The sequence below is a fragment of the Gobius niger genome (assembly GCF_951799975.1).
Source record: "Gobius niger genome assembly, chromosome: 2".
Taxonomy (NCBI): Eukaryota; Metazoa; Chordata; class Actinopteri; order Gobiiformes; family Gobiidae; genus Gobius; species Gobius niger.
The window spans coordinates 12,273,373-12,286,842 of NC_136853.1; the positions used below are offsets into that span (position 1 = coordinate 12,273,373).

General features: G+C 41.0%; 2 protein-coding genes across 2 annotated transcripts in view; one reads left to right on the forward strand and one right to left on the reverse strand.

Moving 5' to 3' along the window:
* Nucleotides 1–13,470, forward strand: part of il11ra (interleukin 11 receptor subunit alpha) — a 146,245-nt gene that overhangs the window by 126,391 nt on the left and 6,384 nt on the right. The gene's annotated exons all lie outside the window — the stretch shown is intronic.
* Nucleotides 1–13,470, reverse strand: part of cntfr (ciliary neurotrophic factor receptor) — a 232,502-nt gene that overhangs the window by 48,311 nt on the left and 170,721 nt on the right. The window contains exons 3-4 of the mRNA XM_079582627.1: nt 12,603–12,720; nt 11,276–11,442 (exon numbers count right to left, since the gene is read on the reverse strand). Coding sequence (XP_079438753.1) covers nt 11,276–11,442; nt 12,603–12,720 — 285 coding nt within the window. The remainder of the gene's footprint in view (nt 1–11,275; nt 11,443–12,602; nt 12,721–13,470) is intronic.

Here is a 13,470-nt window from a genome sequence, read left to right on the forward strand (position 1 = left end):
TTTAAGGCGAGACACGGCAGGTGAAAAATGACATTTAGAGATTTCAATTTGAAACTTTAACTGAACATCATTGATATAAATATGAGAACACAGTTTTTGCAAGTTTTCTGCCATTTTATGTTAAATAAGACATTTTATGCATAAGAACTTCCGCAATATTTTCAGCAGCATAATCTAAATAATGGATAGACCCAGATTTAAATGCATGGTTTATTTTGTTGATATATTAGTAACAAAGATTTTAGACAGAAAATCTTATTTTGAGTTACTTCCTGGAAATCTCCAACTCCCTCACATACAAAAGTACAAGGTAACTTTTGTCTTTTTACTCTGACAACTCTGAGAACTAAGATCTAAGAACTAAGGGAAAAAACTAGCAAAAAATCCCCACATTGACCACGATGTTTTCACCTGCCGTGTCTCGCCTTAAAGTGTGAAAAGGTGAAAACACCAGATCCAATAATGCTATTTATCCTCATAGTCACTGTAAAAATCTGTGCAATATTCAAACCCATCACAATGTATGCATCATCGTCTTCAAAATAAAGATGAACATATACAAAGAGATGAAACATTCAAAAAAGTCGATATTGCACAGTTCATTTGAATGTTGTGCTACTGTTTTTAGCCACATGTCTAGCCTTCCTCTGCCAGAAGATCCAGATAGTTCACATCCGTATGTCTTAAGTATTTTAACAGCTATCCCGGGAATGATAAATAGCCTTTTTGTACCATGGAAGGGATTGATCTTAATTGATGTGAAGGATCTGCCGTTTCGTTTCAATGCTGCTCAAAAAACACAATCGCATTTTTAAGATCCTTGATCCGAATTGCGAGCCTTTGTGGATATACTGAATGACTGGCTCTTCGTTAGATCATTTCCACCGGGGAACGCATCGCCACTTAAGCGGCACAGATCTCCCTTTCACCCAGATACATGCATTACATTACAATGAGAAACTGATAGGCCCAATTACATGAATCTTTGATAAGGCCAGCAGATAACGCAGAGGTGAAACGCATGAGGTGCGCATTGTAAAGCTCCATGCAAACACCCAAGGCGTGCATGGAAGATAATCATTAAAGGAGGAATAATTACGCATGAAGGCTGGGATGGTACAAAAAAAAAAAAAAGGACATGCTTTCCCGAGGGAGGCACTATCGCACTGTGGTCACTGCAAAGGAGAAAAGATAAGAGGAAAATCTATAAAGCAAACGAGATGGACGCAAAGCCACCAGTGTAATTCCCCACAGTAGCCGGAATTTGCATCTTTGTCCATCAGGGAACATAGAAAGGGAAAATGGAAAAAGGAACAGGAAATAATAGGTCTGAATGGAGTTCAAAACACAGATTGAGTTGAAAGAACAGGGCCAAAATGAAAGCAGAAATTTAAAAAAAAAGAAAAGAAAAAAAGACAGCAGAAAGTATGTGTGCGGACAATGCAACAAGTACAAAGGGGGAATATTGTCTCAAGAGGCATTTCATGAAGACTTCCAATAAGGCAGCCCAGTTTAATTCAGCGTTCATGATTTCACCATTTACCTCAAATCAACATTTATGTATAGAGAAATCAGACAGTTGAAATCAATAATACATTGAAAGTGTTAAGTGTTTAAGTCCTGACTCTGGGACCAGCGGACCTTGAGGTCATCAAAGCCCGACATAGTTCGTATGTGGATGTTCTTTAGTGCTACAGTACAAAATGATCTTGAGCCAGTGTAAGTCCAGCAAAGTGTGCATTTTGTCCTTTTGTTCACTGGAGACAAGGGCTGCGGTGCATAAAAGAAAGTCAGAAAGCAGACATACTGGCAAAGATGTGTAATCAGAGCATGAAGGACAGTTTGCTCACAGACTGGATCAGACCGAGTATGGTGAAGAAACAAAGAGGAGCATTGTGGACACCTTCCCGTTTACACCCCAGTGGTTTGTGTTTTGGACTGAAAAAAAAACCCAGGTGTGACTTGTTAATCAAAATATATAATTTCACGTGTTGGCAGCTGCTAGAGGGAACTCGAGACTTATGTACCAGTATCTGCCAGAGGTGGGAGTAAGTCAATAAATGCAAGTCTCGAGTCAAGTCCAAGTCGTGAAGGTCCAAGTCTCAAGGAAGTCCAAGTCAATCGGTCATGGGGTCAAGTCAAGTCAAGTCATAGCTTTTGCCAAGTCAAGTCAAGTCAAGTCTTGCTTTAGCCGGCAAGTCACCTCAAGTCACAAACGCCAGCGTGTCTACTTTTCATGTGTTTAATCTTGAAAATAATAAGTGCTTTCTCAAGATACTATAATTTAGGCTAAAATCAAACTTTTAAAAACTCATGGATTTAAAGTCTAATTAATATTTAAACGCCACAACAGTCAAATTATATGTATTATAAATAAACAGTCTATGTACAAAATTGCTGGGACAGCATTTTAAGGAAGGGGGCCCAGGGGGGATATGAAATATAGTATTTTAAATATGAGCTGCTTTTCCCTGCAGTCTGAAAGATAAATATAAAATAAGATTTTTATTTTTGTTAGTTTCTGGCAGTTTTTCTGTCAGTGGTTCCCCTGTAATGCCCCAGCCCCTGTATACTCAGATTCGCCCCTGCTCAAAGTAGATTCCGCGTAGCCTTCAGTCCCGCTGTCACTGGGCTCTGTGCAGATGCGTAAAATAGCCTCTAAATGCTGTAAACTTTGTGTGAACGCCTTAAAACATCGAAAAGCCCCCGAGATTTCTGTTGATTAATCAGCTCTTACGCATCGTCGTTTTGGAGGCCGCCCGTCTGCGCTGTAGGTACAGTCCATTGTTTGAAACATTTTCCTGTCCGTAAATCTCCACCTCTTCATTCCGTATTTCGACCTCGTATTTCCTCCTGCCTTTTCCCGCTGTATTGATTAGAAGCGCTGTGTCGGGAAACCAAACACACATGTGGATAATCACCATAATGTAAACAAAGATGCGCCGTTTTTACGCAATGAATCCCAATCTTTCGACAGTTTCACTCAAATAAATAACAACTATAAAGTCACAACGAGTCATTGAGAGTCATTGGCCTCAAGTCCAAGTTAAGTCTCGAGTCACAAACAGCAAGTCCCAAGTCATGTCAAGTCTTTTTGCAACTTTGGTCAAGTAAGTCTCAAGTCCCGAAAATTGCGACTCGAGTCTGACTCGAGTCAAGTCATGTGACTCGAGTCTCCCACCTCTGGTATCTGCTACTCCTGTACCACGGAAGAAGATTTAAAAAAAAACGTAATCGAGCAGCAGAAAGACAGTTTGGCGTGAGCGAGAAAGAAAAAAAAAAAACGGCGGTTACTCTTACTGCAATGAAGAAAACAAAAAAAGCTAATCACGGGCTAAAAGCTAGATGGCAACAGCTAGAGGAACGAGTTCACAAATGAGAGCTTGAAAAACGTGCTGCCGGGAGAGGCTTGTAAATGGCCCAGGTAGTTGCCACGGTGCGACTTATACTTCTATCCTCTGGAGCGACTTATAGTCCAGAAAACACGGTGTGTATATATATTTTTTTACTTCACATAAACTGCTTTGGGAGAGCGATTCCGTGCTGAACGTCGCCCAATCTAATCAGGCCGAGGCGCACACATTTAAGGACGCAAACACACTCGCAATCTCATCTATCTCATCTCATCTAATTTGATCCCATCTTTGCTCGGTTGAACAAGGACAGTCGCGTATCGCACTCCCACTCGGCATTGACGAGCGCCCCCAAGAAGCATGAAATTGTTTTATTTATTTACGATCTGCCTGGTTGTCCCTGAAAATGAATGTGACTCGCAGCTTAGAGTGGCACAAGAGCGGCTTTGAACAGTGAGGGAGAGGAAGGAGCCACTGTGACGGGAGGAAGAGGACAATTCAGAAGCTGTCTAAAGCCCTTATTAGAAGTATAAGAGCGCGCTGTCCTTTAGGCTACGGTGCTTTCTGTGGGAAATGAGAGGCTGTGGTAAAACTCTCCCATTTGACCCGACTTGACTTGACATTGAGTTATCTGAAGGAACAACGTGGGCATTGCGTGTGTTAGTGAGATCGTCTGTCCGATAATCTGTTCTTAACACTGTCCTTACACTAACATTGCTCTTTTTTTTCCACGTTTGTGTAAATTTTTAATTTCTTTTACATGGGACTCCAGATGTATTGCACATATTATAGTGATAGTGGCGTCCCTGACTTTTAAAGATCCTATTGCTGGGTTGCAGGTGACATCAAAACATTCTAAAGGCCTATACTATTATGTAGAGGAAAAAGTATTTAGTTTCTGAGGACATTTTTGGTCTTGTTCAGAGAGATCATGGACCCAGTGACTGATATTAATTATATTTTTTCTAATTCATACACTTTCTTGACTTGTGAAAGTATAATGCTGTTAATGGGGAAAAAAACTGGCTCCTGCCCCCCATTGGGTCAAGTGACATCATCATGTGCTAGAACCTGCAACCCAGCAATATCATGCGAAATCAACTTTTTTGGAGCTTTTAACTATGTTGTTATGCTATTTCCTTATCAAAAACACCCCACAGTGGTTTTTGGCTTCATTCACTGGAAAACGACTGAGTTGCGCCAATCTGACGCTAGATTATTTAGAAATAATCGATCTTATTGCTTGCTTATAAAAGTTACAAACCTTCGGAGAGGCCATCTACTTGTACTTTGCCATATGATTTCTGTTGGTTATATATAAACTGTTTGTGCAAATGTCCTACAAATGTTCAGGTCAAAGTGCTGTTAGACAGTTCTGGTCAGAATAATGTCAGACTGACATTATGGTTATGAATAGTTGTTGAACAAACTTGTTTTGCCCAAAACTGCACGTATTATCTGAGTCAAAAGTCAAGTGTACGTCTGTTTTAGAGGCAGGACTAACAAGTACTGTATATAATGACTAGAGAGACTTCCATAGACAGACTTCCAATCGAATGCTTGTTGAGATGTGTACTAGACTTGTATTTTTGTGCTATTTGATTGAATAAAGACCTCTTCCAACAAATAAAACATCATTTTCAAGTCTCGGACCGGAGCAGATAGATATCTTGATAATTATAACCAGGAAGTGCCCAACGTCTGTAGTGTAATCTCTTATGGCCTGGTTTTAATTCATAAAACAGCGTTTTCATTATTTCTGTTGTAAGAAAGAAAGAAAGAAAGAAAGAAAGAAAGAAAGAAAGAAAAAGGAAAAAGGAAAAAAGTAAGTGTTCGAGGACTTTATTCAACCGTCCTAATGAAGAATCCACTTGCTAGAAGTTGGAATTTCTCTCGACTAAACCAGCCAGTATGTTTATCACTTCACCCATGGATGCTTGGCCAACCTTGGCCAGAACCAAAGTGGATTAACTCTGGACCAGTGCGAATACCCGATGGAGAGGCCAGAGCAGTAAGTAAATCAAAACGCGTGTTACCGTGTGTGTTAACTGAAGTCACTTTTTGCTGTGATATTTATATTTCTACCACTGCTAAAGTGTCATGGACGGAGAGGGGGGGCGGGGTTAACTGAATCCAAGGGTCTTGTCTTCCGGGTTGGTAAACTACCCCCAGAAAATATTTGTAATTCTCACAAAAATGAGTACTCCATAGGTAGAGGTACAATATATCATATTACGCCTATAGTTTATTTTTGAATGGCTAAAATAGCATTATCATCCCTTTAAGACGAGAGCACTAAACTCTGTTCTTCCATAGTGGTTGAGAGAAAATGAAATCCCAGAGCATTATGTTATTCCCCATGAGCAGAAACGTAACACTACACTGGACAAATTTTGCTTCTCATACAAAAAAAAGTGGATCTCTAAAATTGGCATTTCCAACCAACAATGACAACAATGCAAATGCAACCCCACAGAGGCAGTTCACGAAATTCCAAATCAAAGCGTGGATACAATTGCCGCACGACGCATTTGAAGTGGGTTTAGGATGCATGACAGAGAGGACAGACAGAGGACGGAGGGATGAAAGTCGAGGGGAGGGATTGGAAGAGCAGAAAAGGGCAAACGAGTCAAAGGCATAAAACGAATAGGCAGAGAGCGCGGCAGTACTTCACTATCGCCTATAGTTAAGGGGTATTTCCTGAGCCCAAGCGCTAATCCGGCTAGCATTAGCATTTTCATGAGCGGCCTGTCCGCGGCTTGGCAGAGCATGTCACCGCCTCATTTGGGTACAGACACACAAACGCACGGCTCTTTTCTCTATCTGGCGAGCGGCGACGCAACAGCGGCGGCGAAATACTTGCGAGCTGCGACTTCCCCCTTATCTGTCGGAGCGCTCTCCATTCCGCCTTTTCAAATGAATTTCTTCCCTCTTCACTGCTCTCAAGTTATCATTTCCATAAGAGCAGTCGGTGGCATTATTATGAGGCCCTTCTGCGGCTCGAGCGGACCGGAACCCCGCAACAAATTTTCAAAGTACTTTCCGCTTTAAGAACTTAATAAAAGATGCGTCGTCGGTTTTTCCGAGTCCATCCTCGCCTGTTCAAAGGGAGCCGTTTTTATTTGGCAGTTTGAGTTTAAAGAGCCCATTGATTTGCGACTATGCGGCGAGCACGCTGTTGCCCCGGCATTAAATATGGTGTTTATGATACATTCAGTAATGGTATGGCCGTTCATTTGCTCGGGCTATCATCACACGGACAGCGCTGCACTTTTTGATTCAGCGCGGTGACATTTATTTGGCGTTGCAGATTTCCTGTTGCTTTGCGTTTCATTAAAGCCTCCCTGCGAGAGGATTGTTGTTGCATTGGTCAGTTCCTTTGGAGAGCGGCGGTGGTATTTTGTGTTTTTATTTCGGTTCATGATTGATGCATGTTGTTGTTTTACTCCGCTGTTTACGGCAGAGGTTGATGTGGAGGGGTTCAAATGAGGTGCAGTCTTTTCTTTGCAGTGACGGTCATTTGAAGGATAAAAATATAAGTACAAACTAGCTGGCTGTGTGACATTTATTAATATGTATTTGCAGCAACACTGCTCCAGTGAGAGGCAAAGGAAAACTCCAGAGCTCTGATTTGAAATAATTGCACTTAGTTAAGTTAATACTGTAGATATGCGGTGCAATTTTTGATTTATCCTAGGTTTTAACTCAAATTTATGCTTAGATATTTACTTTAAAGTTTGATATAGTTTCATTCTAACAAATCCCCTTTTTCTAGGTCGTGGTTTTTGTCTGAAAAAATAACTTCCCCTTGGTTACTGACAAAGTCGTTCTGATACTGACTGACACATTATGTAATGGTATTCTTATGAGAATAACACAGTAACTGCGGATCACAAAATACAGTAATAGTAAGAAAACCCATGTTTCTTTATAATCTTTATCTTGGGTTTGTGTTGGTTCGAGAACAACGGTGTCCGAGAGGATTGATGTCTATTTTAAATGTATTTAGCATCAGATAAAAGGCCTCTGCTGTGCGTCATATATGAGCCAAAACAGAAGGTGCCTGAGAACCAAAGATATGGCTAAACCACAGAGCTAGTACAATCGTACAGCATCACCCGATATAAATAGCAATATAATGTTTCTCTCTCGTGAGTTACGATTTATCATGGCCATGAAATAAATATGTGCATGTCCTGTGTCCATGTATGATCACTGTTTTTTAACATTTGATTATCTGCATTTCCAATTTTCATTTTCATGCTGCTGCTGTGTTGTAAAGCAGTGGTTCTCAACTGGTGGGTCGCAGAACTGCTTCAGTGGGTCATGAGCCTTTCCCAGAAAACATTTACTTTAATATTTATGCACAGAAAAAGTATAGAACTGATACTTGAGTCTGTTAAAATGACTTATCGGGTTGTTTTGATCATAATTTCAGCGTTTTTGGCTTATTCAATGCTTCTTCAACTTCAACTTTTAAGGGAAAAACCAATAGTCTAGACTCTACATTATATTTCCAAGTTTATAACTCATGTGCAATAACTATGTAAAACCATGTGCAATAACCTTCGTATTGGTGTCACTTTATCAATCATCTGCACTATGACTATGTAAACATTGCACCACATTGACAATTTGATACTTTTTTTATATTCTGTTCTAATTCTTTTGAATACTGTTTATATTCTTTCCCCATTTACTATTACTTTTACTATTCTCTGACCATTTGCAGCCCCTGAGTGTTTCTTGAAAGCTGTTGTAACAAGTGAGGCGCATTGAGTTGCCTTGTGTACGAAATGCGCGGTATAAATAAAGTTGCCTTGCCTTGCCTTGAATTCCTCCATTAAGGCTCTATCTTATCTTATCTAAGTTGTATTTGGGTCGCGGCTAGTCATCCGAGGGTGACTGTGGGTCCCGACGCCACACCACTGCCGTAAAGTACAGTGCCACCATCACAAGCCAGGGTCGAGATGATTTCCCTGAAGAAACGTTGTACATGTCTGAAAATCTCAGAAAAGTCAGTGCCTTAAAATACAATGAGCCATTCTTGTAGACATGGTGTCCATGGATTCAGTAATGACTGGGCTTTATCATCGAATGAACCACTGTGTCTGTGACCTTTATTTATTTAGCATTGGAGACTTCAGGTTCATTTTGTCTTTCATAGAAGCCTCAACAAAGGATTTTTAATGCAGGTACTTTGTGGAATAGCTTGGAATAACTGAACGTTATTCAAAGTGAGCGTCCCTGAACAGACGCCTTTGCATTCTGTGTTTTCTCGTTCAGACACTGTGCTTGATAAAAGCTGAGGGTGGAAAGGATTTTAGTCCTGGCCCTGACTTTCCTTCATTTTTTTACTTCATTCACAATACACAACTTGTTTAGAAAAAGACAAATATGCAATTTTTCAATATGAATGTGTTTTTTTTCTTCTTTCTTTTTTAGTTTAGAGATTGATGAATATGCCAGGGTCAGTCTACAAATGCCTGAATGGGTTGAGTTTTTTAGTAAACAGCATTTGTTTTCTCATTTCACTTCCAACAAATAATATTAGAGGCACAAAGAAAGTGGATTGAACAAATATTTGCAAAGCTATGATATTGAAAATGTACCCAAATTAGCCTTTGTTCATCCATCCATCCATCCATCCATCCATCCATCCATCCATCCATCCATCCATCCATCCATCCATCCATCCATCCATCCATCCATCCATCCATCCATCCATCCATCCATCCATCCATCCATCCATCCATCCATCCATCCATCCATCCATCCATCCATCCATCCATCCATTTTCTTCCGCTATATCCGGGGCCGGGTCGCGGGCCTTTGTTCACTCTTCAGTAATATGAGGATAAGCAATTTGTGTTTGCATGTAGAAATTAATATTAATCTACAGCAGGGGTGCCCAAAGTGGGGCCCACGGGCCAAATCTGACCTGCCGGAACAATTTCGTTGGCCCGCCAGAGGGTGACCAACTTTTGAGCCGCGTCTGATTCATACCAAGTCTCTCCCATTCGTTCTCAATGGTAAATATGGATGTAGTACACTTTTTGGGCACCAGCATCAAATTGAGGGCGCTTTTTTCACTCTTTTCGCAAACTTAAAGGATCTATATCATGCTATTTTAGCCATTCCAAAGTTAAGTATAGGCATTTATATGATATATTGTACTTCTACCACTATGGAGCACTCATTTTTGTGATAAATATAAGTGTTTTCTGGAGGTATTTTTCAAACCCGGGAGACACAACGCTTCGATTCAGTTAACTCCGCCCCCGCTCTCTCCGCACATACAACTTTACCGTAATATAAATAAACAACAATAAGTGAAGTCACTTCACGATGCAGTTATACGAGTTGACATCTGCAACACAGCTTCATAAATGGCTAACACACAAGCTAATATGCTAACACACAAGCTAACCCGAGTTTGGATTGACTCACCGCTCTGGTCCATCGCTGTTTACATTGTGGGACTCGCGTTGGTTATAAAAGTTAATCCACTTTGATTCTGGCGAAGGTTCACCAAACATCCATCAGAGACAGTCACAGAAAAACAATATTTTGGCTGATAGTCGCTGAATCCTGGAGAAAAAAACAGCTAGACGAGTGGCCTCTTCTTGAAAAAGGTTGAATAAACTCCTCGTCCTCGTAGCCAAACGCGCTTCTTTTTCTCCGTGACATTATCGTTAGTTAAGAATGAAGAACAGGTGTGTGGAGAGTATGTAACGAGCTCAATCGTCACAGCTGCAGCGCAAACATGACTGATCTGTTCAGACGCTCAGGCGATGTGTTTGTTTTGGCCACAGCTGACCTGGAAGCACCTCGGGCACATCCTTTTTTTTTTTTTTTTTTTTTTTTACACTTTGTTTCTCTCTTACGACAGAAATAATGAAAACGCTGTTTTACAAATTAAAATCAGGCCGTAAGCATAGAATTAAGACATTACATTACAGACGTCGAGCACTTCCGTTCCGCTGTTACCACACAACTGAACACTCAGTCGTTCACGAGGAGAGGGCGGCGCAGCTGCTCAGAGAGCAGGATTCAGGAGGATTACTGAGAGCTGCGTGAATGAAGCCACAAACCACTCTGAGGGTGTTTTTGATGAGGAAATAGCATAACAACATGGCTAAAAGCTCCAAAAAGTCGATTTTGCGTGATATAGGACCTTTAAGGAAACACGGTTCTGGTGTCTTGGTGTATCAGTCACAGAGCGTTGTAGCATCAGCTTCCCATTATTCCAACTTTTATTGTATAGGTTGTTGACATCAACAAAGGTACATGTTAAAAAATTAGTTATAAAATAATTTATGCTGAACTGGCACTTTAAAAATGATCAAATGTGGCATTTTCTTTGAGTTAACAAATGAATGAGGTAAAGTCACTGTAGGCAGGTTACTGTAAAACTGTGTTGTTTACGTTTTGCACTATATTGCCACAATTGTTGATTTTGCTCAACTAAAACTAGGATTTTGCCATAGTTAACATTTGTTTTATTGTAGCATGTTATTTGCGTAGGTACACTCAAATGCAAAAATAAAACTAAAAAAATAAAGTAACTATTAATATTTGCAGTTATATGTGTTTCACCGCGACCCACTGGCACTTTTTCCTTTGGGCCCTCGGAGACAAAAGTTTGGGCACCCCTAGTTTATAGTATTGAAATATCCAAGGACCTGCTTTGGGTAAGCAAAACAAATCAAAGACACAAGATACAGGCATATGATTGCAAGCTATTGTCAACTATCACCCAAGAATCACCCAAAAAAATGAAACAATCCAACATCTTTTGTGTGAATCTCTATCTATAGTTCCCCATTTAGCATGCAGAAAGCAGCACATACCTCTAAATGACCTGATCCTGTTCTCGCCCCGTTGGAACATCGGGCACATCACAAAAGCGTTTCTCTTACCTATAGTGGACTCCTCAAAGGAGTGGGTGGAGGAGGCCTTCCCCAGGGCGTTGACAGCTGTCACGTTGACCTGGTAGAGGAAGCTGGAAAACACCTCAGGGAAACGCACGTGGCAACGGTTCTTATGGAAGGGGTCGTCCTGCACGTCCAGAGAGCGCTGGTTGTGTCTGAAATGAAGAAAAATCAAAGCTACTGTAGACTGATGACGATGACAAAGTGCAGGGGCCATTTTAAAAGGGTAAAGGAAACGGGAAGGACTATATTTGTATGGCGCCTTTCACAGACATGGTACAATTTTGTGTTGTGGGTTTGTGTTGGAGTCTCATACTCAATATTTTCAAAAAAATTTCTCTCTGTAATATTTTCGTAGAGTAATAGGAGTAACAGAGTAATACGGGTTTATTTCATTATATAGACATTGGGGCAGAAATCCCCCCAAAATCTGACATTTCGGTCCAGAATCCAGTTCCAGAATCCTGCAAAATGTGTCATGCCAGCTGCTTTGTCCTTGAGAAAACACATCTTCCCATGCTGTGAGGCAGTATTTAAATGCAACAAGAGTTAATATCCAGAGCCAATGAATAAAACAGTAGGTCATGTACACGAGAGAACCCTCCCTGCGGAGTAAAGACAGCAGCCGTATTTCTCATTTCCACTCAGTGTGGATTATGTTAGTGTGCTGGTGTTATGAGTATTGATGGAGGTTGCGTCCACCTGCTGCGCTGCTGTGATGTGCACAATCACACAGGACACTCGGCAGGGCCACATCAAAGGGTCTCATGTTTACTACAGTAATACTACAAGTAGGCAGGACTCAAATCTTCATCAGCACTGAATGTATTGAACGAGATATTTTGATCAACCTACCTATCCATCCATTCACCCATCCATCCATCCATCCATCCATCCATCCATCCATCCATCCACCTATACATCCATCGAACGAACCATCCATCCATCCATCCATCCACCTATACATCCATCCGTCCGTCCGTCCGTCGATCCATCCATCCATCGAACCATCCATCCATCCATCCACCTATCCATCCATCCATCCATCCATCCATCGAACCATCGATCCATCCATCCATCCATCCATCCATCCATCCATCGAACCATCCATCCCTCCATCCACCTATTCATCCATCCATCCATCCATCCATCCCTCCATCCACCTATTCATCCATCCATCCACCTATTCATCCACCTATTCATCCATCCATCCATCCATCCATCCATCCATCCATCCATCCATCCACCTATACATCCATCATGTTCTGGAAACACCAGTTACCAGTTGAGCAAAACGACAACATAAAAGACTTACTGGACGTCGACTTCAAACATGGTGGGGATGAAGGTGGGGTGCAGCTGTTGCCAGGTGCAGTAGAAACCTTTGGGATACGTGTTGGAGCGGCAAGTGATGCTCAGGTCCCTCGGGGGCACTGCAAAACACAACCAAATCGACAGTAAGTCTGCGGTATTACTGCAACAATAACGAAATGTCTACCTGGAGTTTTAATTTACGCTTCTTGATAAAACAGGATGTGACAACTAAACAACCAGCAAATGTATATAAGATAAGATGTAGGTTATTGTACTGACTAAAATGAAATTAAAACATGTCAAAATTAACACCGGAAACAATGGGCCATTTTACAAACGACTATTCCTATTTCGATTTATAAATGTAATCTCCTTGAAAAAGAGTAATTGGAAAATGCCTTTTCTCGGTTGTGCACTTCTAACTCCATTTTCCATCGCTCTCTCTTTAAGCTTTACTTCAGACAGAGAGAAATAACATTCATCAAAGTTTGTACAAACGAAGCCAAATGTTCTCTATTCCCAACCCACAGTATTCAACACTTTAAGTAATACAATTTTGGACATACACACAGAGCAACATTATTGTATGAGAAAGATCAAGTGCAGGGGAGAGCATGAGGATACAAGTTCCCACATGGAAAAAAAAAAAAAAAAAAAAAAAACTGCAAATATTGGCCAGAGAAGTGTCAAGTCTGTCAGCTCAAGCCTCCTCTTTGTTTGGGCCTTTTCTCCAGAGCTATTGGAGCATCCACAGTCCACCACCCCCCGATGTCCACCATTGATCCGCACACTTGTTACCACTATTTTGGAAGCTACGCGGCCGACTTTGCTCGTTCAAGTAGTTCAGTGTTGGACTGAGTAAAAGCCGA